Source organism: Ammospiza nelsoni, chromosome 2 (assembly GCF_027579445.1).
Source record: "Ammospiza nelsoni isolate bAmmNel1 chromosome 2, bAmmNel1.pri, whole genome shotgun sequence".
NCBI lineage: Eukaryota > Metazoa > Chordata > Aves > Passeriformes > Passerellidae > Ammospiza > Ammospiza nelsoni.
The window spans coordinates 3,924,988-3,950,710 of record NC_080634.1 but is presented as its reverse complement, the minus strand read 5'-3'; the positions used below and the strand labels follow the sequence as shown (position 1 = coordinate 3,950,710).

General features: G+C 38.5%; 1 protein-coding gene across 2 annotated transcripts in view; it reads right to left on the bottom strand.

Annotated features, from left to right (window-relative positions):
- The window catches only part of EPHA6 (EPH receptor A6), a 597,075-nt gene that overhangs the window by 361,424 nt on the left and 209,928 nt on the right, over positions 1 to 25,723 (bottom strand). Inside the window, exons 4-5 of one of the 2 annotated variants that reach the window (XM_059493881.1) lie at positions 5,350 to 5,441; positions 4,359 to 4,475 (exon numbers count right to left, since the gene is read on the bottom strand). In XM_059493881.1, coding sequence (XP_059349864.1) covers positions 4,359 to 4,475; positions 5,350 to 5,441 — 209 coding nt within the window. Of the gene's footprint in view, positions 1 to 1,884; positions 2,067 to 4,358; positions 4,476 to 5,349; positions 5,442 to 25,723 lie in introns of those variants that run through there. The other variant, XM_059493882.1, reaches the window with a different exon arrangement.

Genomic DNA, 25,723 nt, shown 5'->3' with positions numbered 1-25,723 from the left:
TATGGTGATATGGCAGTACCAAGGGTAAAAGGGTACTCATTTCACTAATGTTTGGAAGCAACATGCAGAAAAAGAAGTTCCTCAGAAGTTAGGAAATTCACCAGTACTCTCTGCAGCCAACACCACAACACCTGGACTTGTTAGGAAAAGTTACATCAACATCAAGAAACCATTTCATCCCTGACAGACTTTTGGAAACTGTCTTCCCCATCCTTTAAAAACACCATTAAAACACTTTTAAAACACTATTTAAACACTACTACTAATCTAATGCCAGAATACCAAATACTGGTTTAGAAACCTAAACTGAGTTGCATTAATTGATAAAACTCTTTGCCTTCGATGCTTTTATGCTACCTTAGCTATCCTACAACAGCAAGAATATATATTTTTTTTTAATTTTATGCATGTGTGGTGTTAGGCCTTGTGATAATGCAGCAGACATTAGCATTCACTGATGCCTGGGACATCAAAGGAAATCTGGGTTGTGCCACTGTGAGAGTCTGATGTCTTCCAAGACATAAGAAAGGGCAAAAACCAGCCTTGATATGATTGTAGGCTCTACAATTACCAACTGGAATTATTCATCACATTTAGCATGGGAGAGGTAAAGGAATCATACCAACTTGGAATGTCCTTGCCATAACTCATCCTGATGGCACAGGGGCTTTGTGGCCATACTACAGTTTTTTCCTGCTTTCTAGAGATCTTATTCTCTGATTTTACTGTTACTGAGGTCGATACAAAGAGCACTGAAAACAGACTGCAGAACAAAACTGAAAATACATGAACTGTATACTCGATAGTACTCCACGACTAAACGCAGTTTGTTTTCTTTCACTGTTACTTTCCACCATTGTCAATTTCAACGCTCCTTTCAACATAGCAGGTAAAGCAATTTCTGTCAGCAGCAACACTTAGAGCTACCCTTCAGATCCTGTAGTTTCAATCACATCACACTAAAACCTCAAAAAAGCCAAATTGTGCAAAAATAATGTTAAAGGTACCGAAGCCACTCATACTGTGGGAATAGATGCATCCTCTGCAACTGAAATAGACAGATGTACATAAAACAAGCAGTTCAGGAAATTCTCTGCTCTATCCAGATGCTTGATAACATGAAACATGATGTTTCATAATCAGGTCTGGGCTCTTTTTTTTTAGTTCTTCCTAACAAAATACTGTATCCTCTGGGCGTGCTATGCATTTTTATTCCTATTAACAGGATGCTTCCCTTCTTAATCCCGAGGTAATTTTCTAAAACGCACATCTTACAACCCGAAGAATTAAAATACCGTCTTCGGTGCGACCTGATGAGCATGCACCTGTTACAAAGCTTTTAAATGTGTGTTTTTCAGACAATCAGCGCGGAGTATGCAGAAATTAAGTGTTAAGGGCAGTCAGGCACCTTTGAACAGTTCGCTCACCAGCAGCATTTCCCCCCAAGGCGCGATGAGCCCTCTCAAACCCATTCTACAGGATCTGCGTTCCGCAGGACTGAAGCAAACCTTAAACCCACACTTCAAATAAAACGATGCTAGCGCTCCACCTCGCCGAGAGGCAACTTTCGCTTCCCTGCTCTCACTCGCACACCCCGGCGGCCGAGGGTGCCCGGGGCACAGCGCAGAGCTCCCGGCAGCCGCGGAGTTATCGCCGGCGGGTCCCGGCAGCGCAGCGCCGCTGCTCCTCCGGCCGCAAACCCCCAACTTTGGGGGCGGCATGAAGGGCTGGCCGCCGGGAGGCGCCCGGTCCCGCTTCCCCGTGGTCCCGCATCCCCGTCCGCAGGTGCGGACCCCTCCCTCCATCCATGCCCTCACGGCCCTCGCCCGCCGGAAAGTTGCGGGCAGCCCGGCCCGCAGCGCACCCGCGGCCGCCCTCACTCACCGTGGTTGCTGGCGACGTGCCCGGCGGCGGCGGGGCGCGCTGTCAGCAGGGGGAGGAGGAGGCCGACTCTCCAGAGCAGTGCCCTCGCCTCACTACACCCCATGGCTGGTGCCCGCCGAGCGCCCCGCGACCTCGGCCCGCCGAGGCTGCCCGTGCTCCCTCAGGCCGCCGGGGTCCGCCGCCGCCCCGCCGGGCTGCGCTGCCGGCACTGCCGCCCGGGGCTGCGCGGGCCGGGCCGGGCGCATCCACCGCCGGGCTCCCGGGGCAGGCGGCAGCACGGAGGGCGCCGGGACCCCCGCTGCAGCCCTGCCGCGAGGGGCGGCGGCGCTGGGCACGGGGAGAGCTCCGGCAACTTCCAGGCGGTGGCGGCCGGAGGGTGGGGGTCGCGCCCCGCTCCCTCCGCCGGCTCGGGCCGGTGGCACCTTCAGCCCCGCAGGAGCGCCCCTGGCAGCCTCAGCAGCCTCCGGCGCGGCAGCAGCCTCCTCCCCCGGCCGCGCCTCACGGTGCCCCGCATCCCCGGCCGGAGGCAGCGCTGAGGGGCTTCAGGTTCCCCAGGTGGAGCGCGACGAGGGCGACAAGGGTCGGCGACTCCTCCTCACGCTCCCCAGTGCATCAAGGAAACTTGCGGGGCGGCATCCCCGACCCTCCGCCGCCGTGCCCGGCTCTGCCGCTCGCCCCTCTCAGTCAGTCTCTGTCTCTCCCCCTCTGCCGCGGAGCAATCAGAAACCAGGCGGCTCTGGTGTGATGCTCGCTGCTCCCTCCTGATTTGCGTGCCGCGCTGCCGGCTGCAGTTTTTTGGTGTCGCCGCTCCCCTGCCGCCCGCGGAGCGCTCGCTCGCCCCCTCCTCCGGCGCGGCCGCGGGGCCGCCCCGCTGAGCGCAGCCCGGCGGGTGCCGGGTCCGCCGGGAGCCCGCGCGGCCCCGCGCCGGGGGCGCTCCGGCACTCGCGCCCCGCCAGCCAGCGGGCGGCCCGGCGCGCCCGGGGGCAGCGGGGGAGGGAGCGAGAGAGGGAGGGCGAGAGGGAGGGATGGAAGGAGAGCGTCGGAGCGGCGGCCCCTCCTCAGCCGCCCGCCCGAGGGGAGCGCGGGGCGCGGTGCGGTGCGTGAGGCGGGCGCGGGAAGCGCCCCCTCGCCTCGGCGCTGCCGGCAGCACGGGCCGAGTGCGGCGGGCTCGGCGCTAGAGGGGGTGCGCGGACCAGGCACGGGCAGAGCGCTCGGGAAGGGCCGCGGCCGCCGCTCCGAGGGGTGCGGGCCCCACCCGCGGGTGGCAGCGCCGCTACCGGGACAGGGGGACGCGCCCGGGGCCGCGCTGCGCTGCTGCTGCTCCGGAAAGTTACGGCCGGGGCATGCAAGGGACAAACGAGTGTGAGCCGGCCGCGTCCGGGCATCCCCGGAGCCCTGGAACATTTACTCTTTTTTTTTTCTTTTTTTTTTTTTTTTTTTTCTTTCTTTTCCTTGAATTAATTTCTCCGCCGGCTACCAGGAGGTTGTGCAGAGCTGGGGAAGCCGCCTTCGGTGTGTGTGTGCTCATCTGATCAGATCAGATCAGATCTGCCGGCTGCTCACATCCCCCCTGCGCAGGTGCGCCGGCACCTGCGATGGGCACTGCCCTGTGGAAGTGCCGCACTCCCGCCACACTCCACATCCTGGCCTATGTCGCACTATTACTATTATTATTATTAGTAGTAGTAGTAGTAGTATTATTATTACTATTATTACCATTATTATTATTATCATCATCATTCTAATACAGAGGCAGGGAGGAAAAAAAAAACAAAAACAAAACCAACCCAAAGGAAGATACTGATACCCTTATTTCTGAATAGGAATCAAACCAGGTGTCTAAATCCACAAGCAAGAGGGGAAAAAAAAAAGTTAATTCCCAATGCTTTCCAGTGTTCAAAAATTCCATTGAAGTGAGTGGGTAATGCAGCTACAGGAGTCTGCACCAGAGAATAGCAAAGTTTCTGCTGAGGTACCTAAATGGATGTTCAGAGAAGCTTTGTGTGAGAACACTTAGCTTTGTAATGCAAGAATAAAGAATATTTTAAAAGTTATTAATTCAAGGATTATTTTTAGAGAAAGTTGTTCAATGTTTAGAGGAGTTGTTCAATGAGCAAAGGCAACACAGAAATACTTATTTGTGGGTATTTGGAAGGATCTTCAAAGAGTCCAGTGAGCCTCCAACACTGCAATATTTCGTATGTGTTTACAATGATCTATAAGGAAAACTTTTACTCATAAAGAAAGTCAACAAGAAAAGCTTGAGGATATATTTCAAAATAGTGAAAGAGTGATTAATATTTTGTCTTAGGTTCAAGGTCAGGTAAAAGGAGAAAGTTAAATTTATAGAGTTTGGGTGTTTAGGTGACCTTTGAAGATCCCTTCCAACACAAACTATTCTGACACCATGAGTCTCAACACTGTTCTGGTTTAGAATTAACACAGCCAAAAGGAAAGTAGCACAAACTACTTACGAAGGTTCACTTTTTGGGTAAGGGGTGAGAATTCAGACTTCAATTCTTTTGCAGCTCCTGGGTGAGTAGTAGGATGCTTCCCAGCCAGACTGCCATAAAATATTAATGCAGGATATCCTGTGGAAAGGGCCCCAGGTGAAGATGAGTCATTTGGAGCAGTCAAAACCTTTTCCCCCATCAGTGGGAAAGGCCCATTAATTAGCACAGCAAAAGTGAACTGAGGTTCCTTCCCTCACTTCTGCTGTTGCATGGTACAGATTTGGAGTTTTACACCAGGCTTTTCCCAGACAACCCCAACAGCACGTGTATTTACGTGTTTATGTGTGTATTTATGTGTTTATGTCTGTGCAGGCACTCCCCAGACACTTGTGAGCACTTGTGCATCCTCACGTACACCTGTGTGCGCATCAGGCAGGCAATTCCCTCTTCAAGGAGCTTGGAAGGTCTGGCTTCCCATTCCTGTTGCTTTTACAAGTTGTGCCAGACTACAGCTGAATACAAAAAGGAGGCAGGGAGAGATGTGACAGGAGCACAGACAAAATGAGTGTGTTTCCTCTCACAGCTTTGCCTCCTGCCAGCCTTGAACTCCACAAGTCACAGCAAACTGTTGGGGAACCAAACAGCTGAAAAGGATGGGTGGCATTCCCTCCACAGTGTCCTTGCACTAGCTTTTAATTTGAATTTTAACAGGATTTCCAGGGGAACAACTTTGTAAGAACAGTGCTCATTCATCTACACACAGATTAATTTTTATAACTTGGTGTATTATTCTGAATTCCAAATAAAATCTTAACCATTGTGCTTTTCTAGATGTATGCAAACATACTAAATGCAATAAAGGATGGCAAAATATTAAATATAAAAAAAAAAAGATTCCTACTTTTACTTTTTTCCCCCTGAAACTTATGCCACTTTGTATAACAAACTTTGAAGTATTAAACAGGATGATTGCACCAGGTAAGATAAAGAAGGGGAACCACAGTTTGAATACCTTCATCCTCAGATTTCTGGAGAGCATGTCTTTGTAGAAGCAAGGAATTCCATATATTACCATTCTTAAAACAAGCCAAAATGTGATCTGCCCTGTGAACAGAAAAACATATGGTTTATTTTTATTATTTTCTTAAATAAAGGGATAATCTTTCTGTTAATAACAAAAACAAACAAACAGGAAATATAGGATATAAATTACACATAATGGGTTGCCCTTTTTTCTTTGTGTAATTAACTATGCATGATTTATGTTTAGTGCTGTTAATTACAATGAAACTCTGACTTTCTCAAAAAACAAAAACCAAAAAACCAAAAGCCGTTAAGTTTTCATTTACATTTCTCATAATGTTGTATTGTGTATTAGTCCTTTGAACCATCACCCTTTACTCTCTGTGTTTTAATGTGATCAAAGCAAACATTTTAATTAGAACACTGACCAAGAACAGATTTACACTAAACTTAAAACACCATTTCCATGCAGCACTCATTAGATTTGCTGATGTTAAAAATGCTGTGATGTTTGCACCAAGACACCTGCATTAGGGTTTTTTAAAGAGTAGCACTCACAGTTGCTGACTTTAACTACAACCTGTATCCTAAGGAAAACACAATGTATTATTGATCTCCTGGAGTCTGAGGCAAGAGCTTTTTTAGTGAATAGAACAAACTGCTGATTTGGCAGTGTAACAGAAATGAACCTTCCAATAGTATCTCTTTTTTTCAGTCATAAATGACACTTTCCCATAACATTGAAAGTGAATTCCATTTTGTTATACATTATATTCTTGTGTCTGTAGAATTGTTTTGTTGTTGTAAAAGACCTGCTCATTCAAACAACAACAACACATTTTGTTGTTGTTTGAATGAGCAGGTCTTTTACTTTATCAACATCTTATTTTTTAGTGTGTTTAATGACAGCCTGACACCAGATTGTTATCAATATTTGTTCTTCCTACAATAGTCCCCAAATATGCTCATGGTATGTGCAGCAATTCACATGAAGTGATTTTAAGTATTTGCAGATTTTGACAATTTTCTATCACACATCAAGGGAAGCAAAGTAGAAGTTTAGTAAGTTTTGAGGCTTATCTCCTCTCCTATTGTGGATACAGAAAAAAATAAAGAAAGAAAAGGTATGAGAATTATAAAGAAAATTTACTATCCCAACAAATCTTCTAGAAAGACAAGAATACCAAAAGTAGGCTAAATAGCTAATTGAATTCTGAATTTACAATATTATTTGAATTATAGAACCAATATCAACACTTCAGTTATGAATTTACAGTGCTGCAGAACACTTGTTGTAGGCAATGATTCCTACACATATAGGAAAGTCATTGGCCAAGTGTTGCCTGTTAATTATTTAAGTTCTCTCCCTAGATTACATTTTTCTTTTTAGTTGGCTTCTGTATGGTTTGCACCTTTTCTGACCTATTAGTGAGCACACTGCACTGTGCAATTTAATTAGGCAAAAATGAACCAATTAGACTAAACCATGTTTTGGGGAAATTACTGATAAAAAGGTGCAGTATGGTTTCATCCCCATCTTGTTACAGGCACAGGCTTAGAAATGCCTCAAATTATTTTTTCACTATAACAAGGTTAGATTATATAATGTACAAAAACTTGTAGGCATTTTTCAAACTTTACTTATTGATGTTGCAGAAATACCCACATGCCAACACTTCTTCAATTCCAGTATTTCCTTTTACCTTTCCTTATTAATTTATAAAATAAACAATATATCCAAATTCTAAAGCAGTGTTACAAACAAGTTAGTTTCCATGCTTTTCACTTGCAATTTCTTCAAATAAATCTGATTATTTCCATAAATAGGCAAAGCAGTAGATACAGTCTAAGTTCATGTTTTGAAGGAGGATTAATATTAATAAAATTGTCCTGGAAATCTTTCAAGAATAACAAATTGCTTGGCAGAGAATATTTTCAATATTTAAGTTTAGCAAGTGTAATCTTGCTGTGGCAAAGCACAGGGATTCCAGATAAAAACAGAAGAATTAATTAAATCACAGATTCTGGAGGAGAGGATTGGAACATCTAGACCACAAAAAGTAAATATTTTGGCCTTGTCGAGAGTGAAGGAGCCAAACTTTTCCTGATGGTGTTGGCAGAGGTATTTTCAGAGATGTAGATGTGAATGTGTAGCATCTGAATTAAAGTGCAAGAGAGACCAGAATTACAGACTAATCAAACTTTGAAGTCCAAAACAAGTAAACTTTTTATAGAAATGTTTTATCAATCTCACTAAATTAAATAATTCCAGCTCAGTGATTGCAAATTGAGTTAGGTCTCACAATTATAAAATAAACAAAATGTTCTGGAAAAAAGGAGGCAAAAGCCTTGTAGTTACTAGAGAGTAAACCAGATTCTACTCATTCTATCCAAAAGGTCCCTTTGGTATCGGGATGGTGAAGTCAGGACACACAACAAGGTTGTGTTATAACTCCTTATCTCCTGCAAATTAGAAAATTTAGGGTTAACAGCACCTAAATCCTCTTAGGTTCTGAGAACATGCATGTTCCATTTAATGATTGCAGTATGATATTTTTTTTGCCATTAGAAGTGGTAGTAAATACGACCATGACTGACAGTGAAATGATAATGCTGTTAACATTTTGGGTGACACTAAAAAGATTATAGGCCCAGTTTTAATTAACGGGTTAATAATTATACATTTGAGGTTTCCATTGAAATATTATTGCTAAAACTTAACACACTCCCCCCATATTTACAACTTTACAAGAGACTTAAATCTGGACCCTTTTGTGAGGAGGCAAGAACTTAAAACTTATACCATATCCATATAAATGGTGAAACCAAAAGTGAGTTCAGAAATAATAATTCCTCATGTAGGTTTTGATAAAACTGGAGTTTTGCTTTTGTATGGTGTTAGCTATGGACAAATTGGAGCTGTCTGTATCTAAATACCCTACTTGAGATTTATAATACTTTAGAAAAATGGAAACATTTCCACATTTAGTAGATATTGCTTCTGAAATCAAACCCTGTGGCTATATACTCTTTTACTTGAACTACTACTGTGTGTACTTAAAGATTCAAATCTCCCTGATTGTTTTTCCCTTTTGGTATTTCTGCCTTGTACATGAAAATGAGAAAGCACTGACACTGGCTCAGTACAAATAACAATAAAGGCAAACAACCAGGCATATAAAGATGGATCATTTTGCTCTTATCCAACTGCAGCTTAATGCAGGAATTGCTTCAGGCACCTGAGCAAATGTGTTTGCCATTACCACAGATTAATGTTGTGGTGGAACAGTGACTCCTGTACATATTTGCACGATTTTACCAACTGGTGTGATGTGAGTGATACATCCATTACTTTATGAGCTGATCTGACCTCCTCCACAAGAACCAGTTCTCATATAAAACTGGTAAAGGATGTAATAACTACATCATGTATGAGGCACAGGGGGAAGATTGTGTCAACAGAGGTGATATAATCTGAACAACTCCCAGAAATGATAAATCTAATTATTTTCAGTTATATGCAAAGGTCCTTCATCACACCACCTAACTAATCTGCTGCAATCATTTGGTGCTAAATTCTACACCAAATATTGTAACTAATTTGGGAAAAGTATCGGCATCAAACGGACTATCCCAGATCTGAAAACATCTGTCCTTGACACACACGCACACTGACATACAGGAAGCAGCCAGTCACTGTCACTTCAGTGAATTTGGATCTCTCAGGCAGCCTTTACTTTGCCCTCAAAACATGAAAAAGACATCTTGGAATGGAGATGCAAACTTTGCAAAATGGCAATATGTCATAAAATTTAATAATTTAAAATATCCACAAAATATCTAACGCTTTTAAACACAATGTTCATTAGTGTCAGAAGGTCTAAAAATTACCGTTTTGCTTGGACATCACATTGCCTTCCACCATCAATGACAACTAATTTATTGAATATTTGAGGAATGCATTTGGATGTCCCACAGAATTTTGCACATAACTGTAAGGAGACATGGGTTTATTCCTTCAGACAGACCATTAAATCCTTATTTATGTGTGTTTAAAGGTTTTTAGATTTTAGAGATTACAAAGTTGATAACAAATTGCATACTGATATGTACTACTGAAGGAACATCCTCAAAGTTTAGCTACTTCCATAATTTTCATATATGAATTTCCCAGCTTTTTGCATTCTTATGGTTTTTATAAATGAGGTATTTCCATTATTAGATGCTGGGTTGGGACATTGTGATCAACAGATATGTACAAGGATGAGGTTCCAAGAACTGTTCATGATAAAGAATTAAGGGAATTGTTAAAGAATGTTGCTATATGCCTGAAAGGCTATTTTATAAAACCTTGGAAATGCCATTTTTACTTTAATAAAATAATTTCAGTCAAAGCAACAAGAACTAAATTGTTAAAAATAAAGATTTGAGCATTAGTCTTGTAAATAAACATTTGTAAATTTATTATTTTGCTAGTATAAGTTTAGTGCCTGATCTCTGCCTCGTTCAATGCCCAGGATTAGAGTGTTCAGGGCTCTAAAATCAAGTGAGACAGCAAAGTATTGCCAGCATCACTTGCTGTGTGGGTTTCAGGAAGACAAACTCGATTCTGTCCTGACCCTTTGCTGTGACACTGTCACTGAAGTCAGTGATAATCACAGGTAGCTGAAGAGATCATGTAGGCTGCAGTTGCCAGGAATGGATAAAACAGGGAGTGACCAAAGGTCAGAAAGTTTAAAAAAGGTCTGATCCCTTTCCTGGACTGTCAGTGTCTTTCTTCCCATCCATCTTTCTATAACCTTTCCTCTAAGTACTTTTTTTTCCTGTGAGAATACAGTTTTGGAATATATTTCTTGCTTGACTGATCACACACAACATTAAGGAAAAATGGGGCACGTTACTGCTGGGAAGTAAGAAACAAAAGACCTTCCAGAGTTTTTCAATGCCAAAGCCATTATGATTTTAGCTAAAACTTGGGTAAATGAGAAAGAAATGGCTACACATTTTCTAATTTGACCCACACTGATCAACTGTCTGTGGTACAGTGTCAGATTGCAGGTTTGCTTCCTTCAACTTCCACCAAATTAAAAGGACAGATCTGTAAGGGGTCTTTGGAACAGGAGGATTGCTCTGAATAAAAAGGAGATGCCATTTTCCATTGTAATATATTATTTTTTAGCTCTGTTCAGGTGTATGTGACAGTCAGAGCTAATTGGGAGCAGAAATAACAAAAAGAACCAATTACCCTGATGTTAAATCTGGTACAAAGGAGGTGAAATTTATCACATAGTATATCATTATAGAGGACAAACCCCCCAGAATTACTACAGCACATTCTTGTAAAGTCACAGATCTAAGAGGAAGTCAATCAAGAAAATGTATCTTCTATTAAAAATTTAGGTGAGAGAGCTTAGTTATCTTTTAGCAAAGAAGTCAATAATACTACTACTATTAATAAATTAAAATCTCAGTTATTTATGACAATTTTGTGATACCAACCCCTTGGAGGGCTTACTTCAAACTGTAAAACTTCTCTGCTTCCAATGATTTCCTCTACACAGGTGTCTGTGACTTCATCTTTGCTGTGATTCATTATTTCCTAAGAACTTAAGAACTTCTGCCTGACTTTGCCAAGATCCTTCCCTGCCACAACTTCATCTGGCTGCCTCTTTCTAATCCTTGCAGTGTTTGCTAATAACGTGGAACAGGATTTGGACACCTCCTTGCTAGATGGATGGTTGCTTCTATTCACCAGGGTTTATCCACAGTATAATTTACTGTGGTGCTGTGGAAGCTATATAAAAATCACCAATGTCCATGGGCTATTTGAAAATATCCTGTCAGGGCTCAGAGGGACTGGGGGTAAACAATGTTCTTCACAGTCTTTGAGGAACTTGTGTTTGTCAACATTTTGTTCTGTACATTTTATCTCCAATCCACAATTCTCAACAAAGCATATCAGTTGTGACCATCCTGTCCACTGAATTTAGGGAAAACTGCCAGCATTCCAGTAGGACAGTTGAGCTTGAAAAAGATAATTTATCTTTAAAAGATGATTAAAACCTCCCCCTAAGCCTCATATGTTCAACACAGAAGTTGTTGCACTTTGATTCCTGAAATCTCTTCATTTGAATCACCTTAAACACTTTGTCAGCTTTGTTAATAATTACTGTTCATAATCACGTAAGAATGAACATAAATTACAATGGCCTCTAAAAAAAGCCTTTTTTAAATGTCTGCCTAGATGCCAACACTATTTCTGTTACGAGTAAGATATTTCTGTAAATAAAAATTACTAAATATACTTACTGTAGTCATCAACTGCTGATGTAATAGGAGAAAACTACAATAATAAAGGGTAGGTGTTGCATCTGAGAACCTAGCAACTGAAGAAGTAGCTAAAATCTTACATTATTATTTAGCATTACACACTAAGAATAACCTCATCTTTTGATCTCTGATGTTTATTTAATTCCAGAATTTGAAAGACATCCATAATCACTGGAACTAAAAGGCAATAAACAGCAATTAAATAAGTATAAACTAGACATTTCAATTTGGAAATGTAGCTGCTTCTAAGAGAAAAAGACTCTTTGAAAGAGAGCAAATCTGTTTGAACTGCTGATCATGGGATAATCAGTCAGTCATAATAACTCAAGCAAGAATTTTAAATATCCTGGCACAGATGCTGTTAATATCTAAGCCTGAATTTTTAAAACATCTTTTCAAGGTGGATTGTTGTTAATTCTGAAATGTTTACTTAATGCTATATTGAAAGTTAACAGTAGGCAGAAGTTAATGGGTTTTGCCCTAAGGGCAAATGTTCTCATGGAGATGAGAAAGGTAAAATAAAATATTGTCACTGATGCTGCTTTAAAAAAATCTATTACTTCTGACTGCTTCAAACAAGCAGTTTTCAAAATACAAAGTACAAAACCATTTCAAATTATTTTATAACCAGAAGGCAAAAACAGGTGAGAACAGAGTCCTTACCTTCCTAATATTCCAGAACTAATGGTGACCTGACACACCTTGTTCCAAATACTAAGCAATATCAACCAAGCTAATTTTTCAGGGAGACAAATTAATCTTAAAGATGCATCATGTGAATAATGTGAACAAAATCTGAACTGTTAGTGGGACTATGAAATGAGGTTAAAGCTCAGTACCGTTATGCTTGTTTAGTGGGCAGATTTTAACTTTTGTAGGGATTAGGAATGAGGAACAGGACTAAGCTTTTATGGCTCTCTGTTACATACGTGGTGCCACTAGAGGGACATGTACAGCCAAGAGTCACTCACATGGGCTTCAGAAAGAATTGGAGATAATTTATTAGCAAAAATGGAAATATTAATAAACTAATTATAATATATTAGTAATATATAATATTACTAATTATAATTAGTAATTATATCTATATGTTTTTAAACACACCTAAAAATGACTCAGCCTTTTCATCTCTGTCTTATCTTATGAGTATCTTAATTATTTTTTTTTGTAATGTTGACATCCTAAAAAACTTCAGGAACATAGCTTTATGATTATATCACGTGGCTCAAAATAGACTGTTTTGATTTCTGAATCTAAGTGCCTTTAATCCTCACTCCCCTTGATTAAAATTCAATTTTTTCAATTCCAAGGGTTTGTTTATTTCTGTGAGCAGGGTGATGTAAAAAAAAACCAGGATGCAAACAGAGAAGCTCATACATAGAGAGACCATGAATATTCCATGATGCAAAAGGATTGAAGGATTCTCAAATGAATTTTGAGAGGAAGTCTTTGCAGTGATCTGGCCGCACCACATAAATGACCTGCTAAAATGGGACAAGGAATTTTCTACCCTGCATTTATAATGTGAACACTTGAACTGCACTAAAAAAGTATTTCTGTCCTTTTAAGCTTTTCAACACATCTGTTCCAGGTAGTAAAATATGCAACATTAGCCCAAGAAGAGAAATATTGTATTACTATAAAAAATAAATAAATTGTGAAGTGAAGCAAAGTATGCAGCCAAACTATCAGAAAAAAAGATATTTTTGCAAGTGCTGCTGTAAAACTCAAAGTGTGGTTACAATGCATTTATAGTTGGCTTCCTGTTTATTCCAGACAGTTTATATTAACTAATAGAGAATTAAGTGGGACTGTTTCTTTTTATCTTTGAAAGGCTATAGACAATTGAATTTTAGCTATAATTTTAGACCTTATAAAATGTAAAACTTTCAAATCACTGCTCTGAAATTCCAGAAACAAATGAGTTGAGTCATTTAAGATAATGATAATTTCGCCCTACTGAAATGGTTGGATCTAATTCAAAGCAGAAAGTGTCATTATCTATTCTATTACCTCTCTGGTTCATGCAAACTGTGTTTACTTTATCTAGGAAAATACCATTGACAGAAAAAGAAACACCTTTAAATCTTTCCAACTTGAATTTTAAAGTATTGCACAAAATATTCTGCTTTCTAATGCCTTTAAAGAACATGTTCCTATTTCTGAATCCAATGGAAAACTTGATAAATCTGTATGCATTAGTGGGAGAGAAAATTACAGCAGATAAAATATTAGAATTGGTCTCCAAAATAGTATTAGTTTAAGAAGAGTGCAGAAAACTTTACCATGTGCTTCTTAAAATGGATCAAGAGTACTGAGAAAATATATTCCTAGTTTGACCAACAGTTTAATTTTATGATATTTCCTCTTCATATTTTTACAAATTTTATTTAAATTATTTTTACCCTTGAAATACCTAAGAACAGATGCAATAATTTCATGTGAGTGTGTGGCTTTTCTGTTAATTATTTTAAGGAGAACTACAAATTTGACAGCAGACCATTAAGTTAAGAAGATTATTCACCTTGCCTCCATGAAAACAAAAACAATGAAAAGATAACTCCATTTTAGAACACTTAGATTAAATCAGCAGCATAGGTAAAACTTTCCTGCAAGGAACTTTTTCCAGCCACCTCTGTTAATATTCAAGAAGAATAAAACATGGCAAATTCTGGACTTGGGTGATTTATTGGCTACTGGGCACTCCTTCTCTCTTTTTGTCCATGAAAAGTTGTCACACCCTTAATTTACATCTCATGTATTTCCTAAGTGTGTAACAGAGGCTTAGCCTGGAAAGATAAGTTGACTTTTCTGCCTCCAAAAGCTGCTCAAAAGTACTGAATTATTACTCTGCCTCTGATGGTTATCAAACATTCTGCTGTGTATTATCTTACTCTAGCACAAATAGCTGGACTTATTGAAAGAGGATTAGGGATGGGGTCTACACCGTGAGAAAATCAGATTTTTTTTCAAAGTTATGAGGTGTGGTGGTTACTTGTGTCTGTTGAAAGGTTACTTCAACCAACAATGTCCTGGAATATTTCCACTTCTATTACAGATTTTGGATTTGGATCTAATTATATGAAACAAAAGAGTATAAATCAATAATTTTTGAGTGACCAGGTAAGGAAGGACCAAATGTATATCTGGTTATTTTGGGGCTTCACTGACACCTTTGTGAAAGGGAATATTGGAGATGTGATTTTTTGGAGAGCTAAGCTCTCCAGACAGGAGCAGCGTCTGGGCACTGTGCAGGGAAAAACTGTTCAGGATGCACAAAATGCTGAGAGGCTGCAGCATGCAGCAGCTGTGCACTGTAAATTCAGAACCCAGACTGGCAAAGCTTGCAGCCAAGTTCTCCAGGCATTAGTAATGTGCACTGCTGCACTACATCTTTTTCAAGCTACTTAAAGGGATTTTTTTTTGCTATTCAGTCCAACTGCCCTTGACACAACAGCTAATTGCTAGAATGACACCAAAACAACCAAACCCAAACAAAAAGAAAAGAACAAAAATCCATAAGAAAGTTATTTGTACATCCAAAGTAAAATTTACCCCATCAGGCTACAAGAAAAATCAAAAGATAGAGCTGGACACTAACTTTTAAGGAGTTGCTGAAGCTTGTATTTCAGATACATTCATCCAAATATAGTTTTGTGGCGTTACAAAAACCTGAGGTTAGGAAGAGAGGACTTCCATAACCAAAGATTTTGATGGAAATCTTTAATTAAAAAAATCTTTACATTAAGTGGATTAAATGGAATAGTCTTGGTTTTTTTTGTTTTTTTTTTTTTTTTTTTTTGGTTTTTTTTTTTTTTTTTTAACATTATCTGACACTATCTAAAGAGGCACTGTTACTAAAGGAGTGTGAAGTGGGAAAAATGAAAAACGTAAGAGAGGCGGTTCAATTTCTCCCCCATTCATTCTGTTTTAAATCTCTAAAAAGGTTAAAATTCACACATACCACAAAATACCAAAACAAAATTAAATAAGCAGTAACATTTAACAGTAATTGGAATATCAGAAAATCTTTTGCCATTAGGAATTTAGGAGCACATATTAAGGCAAACCACTTAATCTCATTTCTTCTCCCTTCATAGAGAAATGTGTTGGAGATGAAATTTCAGTACCAGAACTGGTCATCAAGTTATTCATCATTTTAGTACTGGTATTTCTGACACCAGAATTTGTGTTCTGGATTACTGTTGCCTCCATAAGGTTTTGGCATTAGATTTTAACTCAAATCTTGCCAAAGACAATATATAGATGGGACAGGCTTCTGAAAATTATTTCAACTGAGAAAACATTCTTACTCTTACTGATAATTTACTATCAGAATCAAAATTCTCATTTCTGAAGTCTTTTGTGGTGTGGTCATTCCATGGCTAGTAAATTGTTATTTTATTTGCTGGTTCCTCACATCTAAAAGGTCCTTCTCTTTTCAAATATATTCATTATTAGTATATTCTTATAGTTTTGCTTAAGGTTTTTGAGCACTTCTCTGATTCTAACGATTTGATATGAATGCTGGAAAGCACTTAAGCATCCTTTGGGGCAATAATTAAAAAAAATTAAAAAACTAAACCAGCTATTTCTAAGAGTATTGGGAGATGAATCCTTCTTATAAAAAACCATGAAATATGGAAGAGGTATTTGTGGGAAAGGATCTCTCCTTTAACAATATATTGCATAACAAAAGGTTTATATGGAGTTGTATTTGTACTAACTTCACCTTTCAGGGGTTCACAAGATTCTTATCAGTGTTTTCCAGTGTCTTCTAATCTTTGGACCCAAGTCATAAGTTTCATAGACTAAATGGGAAACTTAATGAACTGCATGAAAAATATAATTTTGACAGAAAACTTCTTCCTTTATGTTTATCCCTTTTGGAAACTGCCACACTCAGGAGCACTCTCTGCCTTGAGGCATCTCCAGCAGCACTTATCAAAGACATTCTCCATCAAAGCAGAGTCTGGTGCAGTCATGAACCCTCCCTGGGGTGCACAGCGACACCAACCCCCTCTTCACAAACCACCAGGGGCCACTTGCCTGCTGCTGTTTGAGCAAACAAAATCATCACAATTCCTGGGCATTCACAGCATTCCGGTTTTGACCTCCAGAGTCTCCTGGACACATCTCACTGGTGAGATCAGAGATGATTTGTTGTTAATGCCAGGCCCAACAGCCAGTTTTTATTCTGGGTACAGATCATAAAATGCATTTAGAAGCTTGAGCACTGAGTTATGAGCGCAATGTTTGAGCATAAAACTTTTAGAGGCTGGATTCTGTAGTTGAGTTTAGTCTCAGTTTACACATTTAAATTTTCTCCAATGCGTATGGGAATAATGAGAGTCTTTAGAATGGAATTCACAAAAGTAACACACCAAGGGATGTCTGAACTAGCAATGGGAAATGATCAGAATTTTTTTGTTGTTGTTGACTACTAAAATGCATTTTTTTCAGCTAGAGTTTTAGATTCCTAATGCCACAGATTTGTGGAGCAGGGTGGAAGAGAGGGCAAGGTTTGTGTTTTACACTACAGATGGGATAACTGCTTCCTACATCTGTAATTAGGGTTGCTTGTCCCTTGAATAATTTGCATGGTTTCTTTATTATATAATGAGGAATGTACAGGTTATTCTTGATATTATTTTTCTTGAGTTTGTTTTGGGGTAGATATTTTATTTAGCTGGTTATATTTTTGTTGTTTTGGGGGTTTTTTGCACATGATCTAAACAAGGAATTTCCATACCTGTATATTTGTGTTGTGGACAGGTTTCTATGGAAAGAGTCTAAGAGTGTGTGGGGTATTTGGGAGAATATTTTGCCTCCTCTTTTAGCTGCTCCCATCATCCCCATTAGGTTTTATCTCTTTAGCAGGTTGCACATAAAATTCAAAGAGGAAAAAAAATTAGTGTTTATCACAGCTGATACACTGGAAAATAACTTTTGAGCTGCAGACAGCTTGAAAGAACAATGTCAAATACTGAGATTTTTCTGAAATTTCCGAAGTTTACAGATGTAAACCACAACATCCCCTGTGTGGCAATGGTTAAAGCCTGTGTTATTGGAGGGAACAGTTATCAGCAATAGGAAACTCCTTGAACTTCTATCACAGTTAAGGAGCCTTGAAAGAGCCTTTGGGGAAAAAAAAATCTACATTTCCATATCTTAAAAATGGACCATGTTAAGCTTCATTTCTTTGATCACAGGTTGCTTAACTCCTGCAATGAGGATGTACAACTTTAATCACATCTTCTCACAGTGGAACCCAATGCACTTTTCCACAGGCACATGAGCTACAGTTTTGATATTGGTCAAAATTATTCCTTCTTAAAATTCCATTCAATTAATTTCCTGCTAATATTATCATTTGCCATGCATATAGACAATTTCTTTCCCTTAACACATCTAGTTTAAACACTTTTGTTTTAAATTTGCACAGTGTATATTCTATTGTTGGACAATTATATTTATGCATTGTATTCTTAGAAATACTAACTAATATTAAATTTATATAAAATCTTCAGAGTTTCAGAAAAAACTACTGTGAGGTTCAAAGGTCATGAAAATACCCAGTCATATATTCTCAGCGCTGTATTTCTCACTTTGTTATATTTATCTTTTTGTGACTTAAATGGAACTTAATAACTTATAAATTTGCAACTTCTTTCAGTAATAGGTAATATATTTCCTAATTTCTAAACACCGGAATTCTCTCGAGATCCACAGAAGTAATTTGTTTTATTAGATTTACTATCTTTTGAAAAACAAAATAAATTGCTGTGAGAATAACATTTATGAGCATAGTTTAATAACAGGCTTTGATTTCTTAAGTACACCATGATTAAGTATTGAAGATATACTGCAATGTTTTATTTTTTCTTCCATTAGAGATTGCCTATTACACCATTTTCAGGCCGTAAATTATTTACGCCTGTTGAGCATTCTGCCTTGAATAATTTATTTACTATGGAATTGTAAATTGCAATATTCTGTCAAATTTCAGGCTACCCAATAAAAACAATCCAATTTATTAAGCACTGATATTATTGGTTACATGGGATTCCCCAGTAACTCGTAGACAGCACTAAAGGATCTTTACTATAGAATGAGAAAGGGAAAGATTAAACTGGGCAAAAATTCAGGAAATTAATGAGTCTGAGAGGTTTCTAATTGAGACAGTGAAATCATTCAAAACCCAAAAAACTTTGCATATTTACTATTTGATTGGTTATAATGTGTCAGAGATTTTGATTACAGTCTAAAGCAGTTGTCATTTAATTGACTGTTTTATTTGCACAGCAGCAACTGACAGCAGTGGTTAGCTGTCTTCTGAAAATCAGTGTACAATTTGCATGAGCTAATAAAAAATATTGTATTCCAAAAGGAGAATGCGTGATTGCTTTTTCAAGTAAGAGATATGTTGGAAAAATAATTGTAATCTTTCTTTCTTGTTTCAGTCTTTGTGAAACCAGGAAAAACAAAGCTTGTGTGCTTTCCAACCCAACATGGAAAGTATTGCTTTATTAAGGTTAGTTCCATTAAACTTTATGGAAGCAAATTTTCTGAGTAAGGCAAATAAGACTTGGCCAATGAAAGAACAATTATGCATTCTTTGGAAAAATAAACTAACATGCTGTCTCCCATGACAGCCCAGAGTTGGATTCCTGCTGACCCATATGGGCTGTTCAGTAACATCCAGGGACACTGTTCTGGCATAATCCATTCCACAGTGAACAAAAAAGTGAAAAATAAAAAGTTCTCACAAGAGATAAACCCCCTGTTTGACACATGGTTGAACAGCTGTGAAGCTGTGAAGGCAATATAGTAATGGATATTTATTTGAACAATAGACATATTACAGGCCAGATTCTTTGTTCTGTGCTTTCTAGAATGTCATTAGCCATGATCCTTCCCAATCTTATGCTTGGTTCTAATTCTTCTGTTTGAGAGGTGTCTGCCATGCCCTAATTATCCTTTTAAACTGGGCCAGTGCAGAGTAGCCATCTCCAAATCCAATGGATTGCAGTAGTGCAGAGAGCAGAAATGAGCAGTTCCCAATTCCTGCCCTGATATACACAGATTGCACACCCAGAGGATGATTTACTTCTGTAAATGCTGGACTAGCCTCCTTTAAATGGCTCTCTATTAATGCTGCTTTATTTTATTTATTAAGCAATTTAGTTTTAAATGGAAGACAATAGATTTACATCAGACAGAGTCAGATATTCCTTACTGATTGCAAAGTGGATTATGCTGTCTATGAAATTATATCTGCCTTCTGCCTTTCCAGAAGAAAAGATTGGAAAAGTAAAACTCCTGCACATTACAGCAAGATATTCCTATCATTATGATGGCTACAAGTGCAACCAGCTTCAGTTTGTTCCAAAACCCAACTACCATTTAATTCCAAGCACTCTATCCACACTTTTTCTTTTCCTTCCAAGAAAAAATGAGTTCCAATACCAAGTGACCGTGTGGTTGCCTTTTTGCTTTCCAAGCTGAAAGCAAGGAAGATTTCAGTTATTCAAACCAGTTAAGATTCAAGATACAAGCAAAACTGACCTGGATGGATACTAATTAGTGAAAATCGGATTTATGGCTGTTTCCCAGTTTTCCAGCCACTAGAGGGCAAGGTTTTTCTGTGTCTTATTCCATGTGAGGAAAAATTTGGCTCCTAACAGGTAGATGTTATTTCCTTTTAATCATATATGGCCTTGAACATGCCAATCAATGAAGTAAATTTGGACTGGAAGCCTTTCACCACGGTGGAACAACACTAAAGGAACAAATAAAAGCTGAGATGCCTACAAGACGATTACAAGAGGATTTTCTTAGGTTGGCAGTCATAATAAACATCAGCCTACATTAATTCAATTCCTCACTAACTTAAAGTATGCAACCTGCACCTTTTTGTCAGTTGTGTTATTGAGTTCTTAAATGTACCAATGTCATTTGGAATAAGGAGGGCCAGTCCTTCAAACCTCTGGAATTTGAAAGGCAATGTTTATTCTCAGATCAAAACAGGTGAACTTCTATTTTTTATAAAGAGGTGTATGGAACCTTCTCTTTGCTTTTCTTCTGCTTGCGGTTATTCCTTTATTTTTCTTGGGAAAATGTATTTCCTCTTCCAAATGAGAACCTCTCAGTTTTTCCAACAGAAATTTAATCCCTTTATTTTTTTTTTTTTTTTTTTGTATTCTACCACTGTGATACTGTGATTTTTAACACATTCTGATTTTTTGTGCATTATTTTTGTGGAGAAAGAAAAAAAAAAACCAACCAACTTTAAAATTGTATCTACTTCTAACCTCCAGAGATTTTAATTGATCCTCCTCCTGTGATTTTAGACAGGGGGAATATTACAAAGCTCAGTTGTGAATCAACACAGAAAAATTATTTGAAGGGCGCATTTTCATTTGCATAGATCCTCAGAATTACTGTGTAGTCCTCAAGAAAGTCCATCAAACAGATACAGGAAACAAAAATACAGCATGAATTTATGTAAGAAAGAATCCAGAAGCAGACTGAGTTGCACTATAGGAAAAGCTGTGTCTATAAGGACTGGAAAATAAAGGCCACAAGAATGTCTTAGTTTCTTTTATCTAAGTATATTATCTTTCCTGCCACATCATCTTTAACAGATAAGATAGGAAAAAGAACTGAAACCCTTCTGTACAGCTGAAATTCTACCCTGGAGAGGTGTTCAAGCTGTGAGAGCAGTAATATATCTGCAGTCAGAGATTCTGACTCTCAGTAGCCCCGTCAAGCCAGCAGAGCTTTACAGTGCCAGGGAGGGAAGCACTCAAAGTGGGAAGAGAGATAAAACATTTACAGCTGCCTCTCCGTTTGGAATATATTGCCTGCTACCACCCTGGGTAGTCTCTACTGTCAGAACTGTCGTTTCCCAACTGAAAAGAAATTTTAAATGCCATTTTCAAATATACATGGTTTTAAGTATTTCCAAACAAAAAATGTAATAATGCTTGCTGAGTAAAATCTCATTGTTCTATATAAAAATATGAGCAATGGGGGACCAAATTACAGGAAAGGTCTGTCATTGCTTTATTTTGTATTACACTCTAACATTTTAAATTGTGTAAAGACTCAGGAGAGAAACTGTAAACACTCCGCTGAATGCATTGCTAATACCACTCTAAGAATGCAGCAGCCTGTAACAGTCAATACAATAAAATATAGTATAATATGGTCTTTAAAATACCACATAGGAATATATATAAGCCACCAAGAAAACAAAGTTTGTTTTCCTTCAGCTGAGGCAGCTGAAGCCACTGGTGCCTTGGCATGAAGGCACCCTGTCCCCTGCCCCATCAGGTCACCACACGGCTCAGAAATTATTGTGACAATATCAAATGGCACAAAGTTATTTGGGATGTCTTTAGAAGGTGGATGGATGAGATGAGAAGTTTTCACTATAGCCCCTCCAGCTCTGTGCATCACAAAATACATTAAATCCTTGGCAAATAAGAGCTTACATGAATTTTATATAAATACAGGGGTTTCATTGTTGCACTTGTTAGCAGGCAGTATGAAATGGAGGAGGGAAAATCTGCACAGCTGTGCTCTGACATTTTTAAGTAGAACTTCTGTTCACCAGTCTCAGCTGCTTTCAGGGCACCATTAAGTTTATTCGTCCTCATGTTAGCAACAGACATGAATTGTTTGTAAGAAAAACTACTTTTGCTCCCATCCATTAGTCTGGTCATCTCATTATAGCAGAATAAAATCATCATTTTTGCTCATATAAAACGTGGAGTTTAGTAATTAATCATTTTAAATCTGCAGAAACTTTGGTGGCATTGCAGATATTTTTGTATACTAAATAATGTATAGGGAATAACATTAATTACAACTATTTGCTTTCTGGTGTATGAAGCAGTGTCAAAATTCACCATCTTTCAGTGTGTGTAGTTAGTATATTCTACATGACCAAGCAGATTAATTGTTTGTCTAGTAAAAGTAACAAGTGTAATTGCATGGGTTTGCTCATAGCATTTTGATTTGCAGCTTGAGTCACTCAAGGACAAAATTATGACTGTTTTCTTTATAAATAAAAAGGAAGTGATATGATGGCTTGTTTAATTAATATCTTCTAATTATTGCATTTTTTCCTTATGTGTTTATCAGAACCTAATATATTTGTGGCTTTTTCTTCCTAAAAGTCTTTTAAAAGATGCTTCTGCTTCTCCCAGGGACAGAGTCAAAAAATTAAAGATTCAAAATGTGGCATAATGAAAAAAGAAGGCCTTGCCTTAAACCTTTAATTTCTTTCCAAGAGTTTGCTCTTTGATTTTTTAAGACATAGGGTAATGACCTTCAACCAATTTGTCCCGATTTGTGAGCTGTCTCTCAGTGTTTTGTGTAGCTTTTTGTGTGTCTTTTCGTGAGCTTTTCACATACTCACACACAAGCCTGAGGTGACATGAACTGGAAAACACAGTTCACATATTAAATTAGCTTTCTCTAAGGACACATTTCTAAGAATTGCTTTATATCCCTAGCTATAAGTTATGGGTATGCAATTGCTTCATCTCACCAGAAATTCCAAAATCCTGCTTGTTTCTTAGACCAACCGTGTGAACCCAAATTCTCATGGGTGACTGGAAAGGCATGACTTGTTCTGAACAAAGTAAAAGAAAAGCAAGAAGGGACTCCAGATACTTCCAGCAAATCTATAACTCTTTATGATCCTTTGTAAAGCAAACTTCAAATCCAAAATTTTAGAAGTTTTACTGTTCAAAACAGTGTCCAACAAATTTTTCAAATAAAATTTGCAAAGAAAACAGCAACAAAAAATTCCAGCAGGTCAATGATTGGTGTTCCTATAACATACAACATCATGGACACATTTTGCAAGCTTTGTATTACCTGGCTTTGATCTCATTTACAATTTCTGATTTCAGGCCATTTAATGCCGCTGTGCCACCCCAAGATGCACAGTAGCTGTGTCACTGGTACAGCTGCCTGATTACTCTTAAATCCCAGTGGTAGCTGCTCTCCTAATGAGCCAGGATAAAATCATTGAGAAGTAATTGTGTGCAGGTTTTACAGATAACTCTCTGCTCTGCAACAAGGCAACCTTGACAGACAGTAAAATTTCTAAGGCAAGATACTCCTCCCTTCTTCTTTAATGAGCTATAGATTTTTTAATCTGGGGGTTTTGGTGATGGGCAGGATGAATGCACAAGAGGTTGATCTGGAGATATCTGGATGTTATACATGGCTGTATTTGCACAGACAATGGGAAGATGGGAGCCAAACCCAGCTCTCAGTCACAGCAGAAGTTCTGTGTTGCTGTTTCCTGTGTTAATTTTCAATACCAAATCCAAATGTATATTTGATTTCCAAGGACGGGCTATGTTTTCTACTAACCTTTTGTCTAAGTGAAAACATATAAACCCAGGACTTGAGTTACACAGCAAAACTGGAAGAAAATCTACTTTTTGTAGCAGCAGATTTTCCATCTCTTGAGGATGGAATGCAGCTATATAATGGATATTCAAAAACCAGCCAATGTCTCAAAAACAATAAGGACATTAAAGATAAAAATTACATAAAAGAATTGAAATTTTGTTAGTATACTACATTCACCATTAAACACACACTGTCTGACACTAATTTTGTAATAGCATCTATGAAAATAGGAAAACCCTCAGACTTTTAATCTAGGAAAGAAAAAGAAAGGAAAAAATACCAAACAAAGGAGACTCGTAATTCCTTGCACATTTTAATACCAAGAGTGATAATGCTCATCTAGTCAAATCTACTGACTCAGTGGATTTTCTTTTATATAAAGAATCTAAATCAAGCTCAGTGTCATTTAAAATTCTCTGTCTGTAGTTTTAAATGCAAGCTGTGGTCTTCCAGCATAAATTAATTGGATGAGGTACTTAGTGTAGCTAATGCAGGAAGTCAGACTTAATAATCAGCGTGCTCCTGCCTGCCCTTAAAATCTATGAAATGCCAAACAAATACTTTAGCATGAGATCTACTATAGATGGCATTCCCAGGAGAAAAATCTGGCCTTTGATTTTATGTATCTATCAATACCTGAAGAGAAAGGTCTTTAATATATGGTTCTGGTCAAACTAAAGGGAATCTCTGATGTATGAAAGGCAAAGGTCAAATGACACTTAATAAAAATTTCAACACTGGAAAGTGAGGAAATTAACTTTGTTTTATAACTGGCTTCCTGCTATCCAAAAGAAGAGCTGGATTCTGCATGTTAAGTCTGTGCCTTTGCTTCACTGACCACAAATCCTCAATTTTCCTGGAATGGACACCCAACTAAGGCAACACAATTGTCTGCGTTCTGCAGTGAAAAACAATTTTATTTCCAATGTACCAAATGTTTAACGTGGAGCCCAATTAACCACATTTGAGCATTTAATCCAGGAAGATGAGATGGATGGGTTTGCACTTTGTGTGCCTAATGTGAGGACACTGGAGTAGCATCACCTGTGCACTCTTTGCCTCACCTCTCAAAATTCATCTCTGTTTAATTCAGCTCTCTGTCTTTCTGATGTTAAACAGCACAGGACTGGGAGACACCTTCTTCTACATAGCAAGAATAGCAGTGGGGGTTTTATTAAAATGAAAATAAACAATGTTTTTTCTAAGTGTAGTTTTGTGAGAAAGGCTTGGGGAAAGTAAAGGAGGGTCACAAAACACCCATAAATCCATCCATGCCCAAGTCCTAATATAAACTCATTGCTCGAGGACTAAACTAAAGAAAAATCTCCTTTCACATTCTACTCTGGGCAAGAAACTCCAAGAAAAAGACCACAATATTGTAATTCCCCTCACAGCAAAAGGGAAAGAAATGAAAAGGACTAAAGGACTAAAAGGGCCTTAAAGTTTGGGGGTTTATATCACAGAGTCAATGTTTAAAAATCTTTGATATCTAAGTTTTTGCAGAACTCTTAACAAATAATAGCTGGTTTTACGAAAGGAAGCTCTGTAACATTGTCTTAATTGGTATTTTAAAGATTTTTTACTGCTTATTTCCC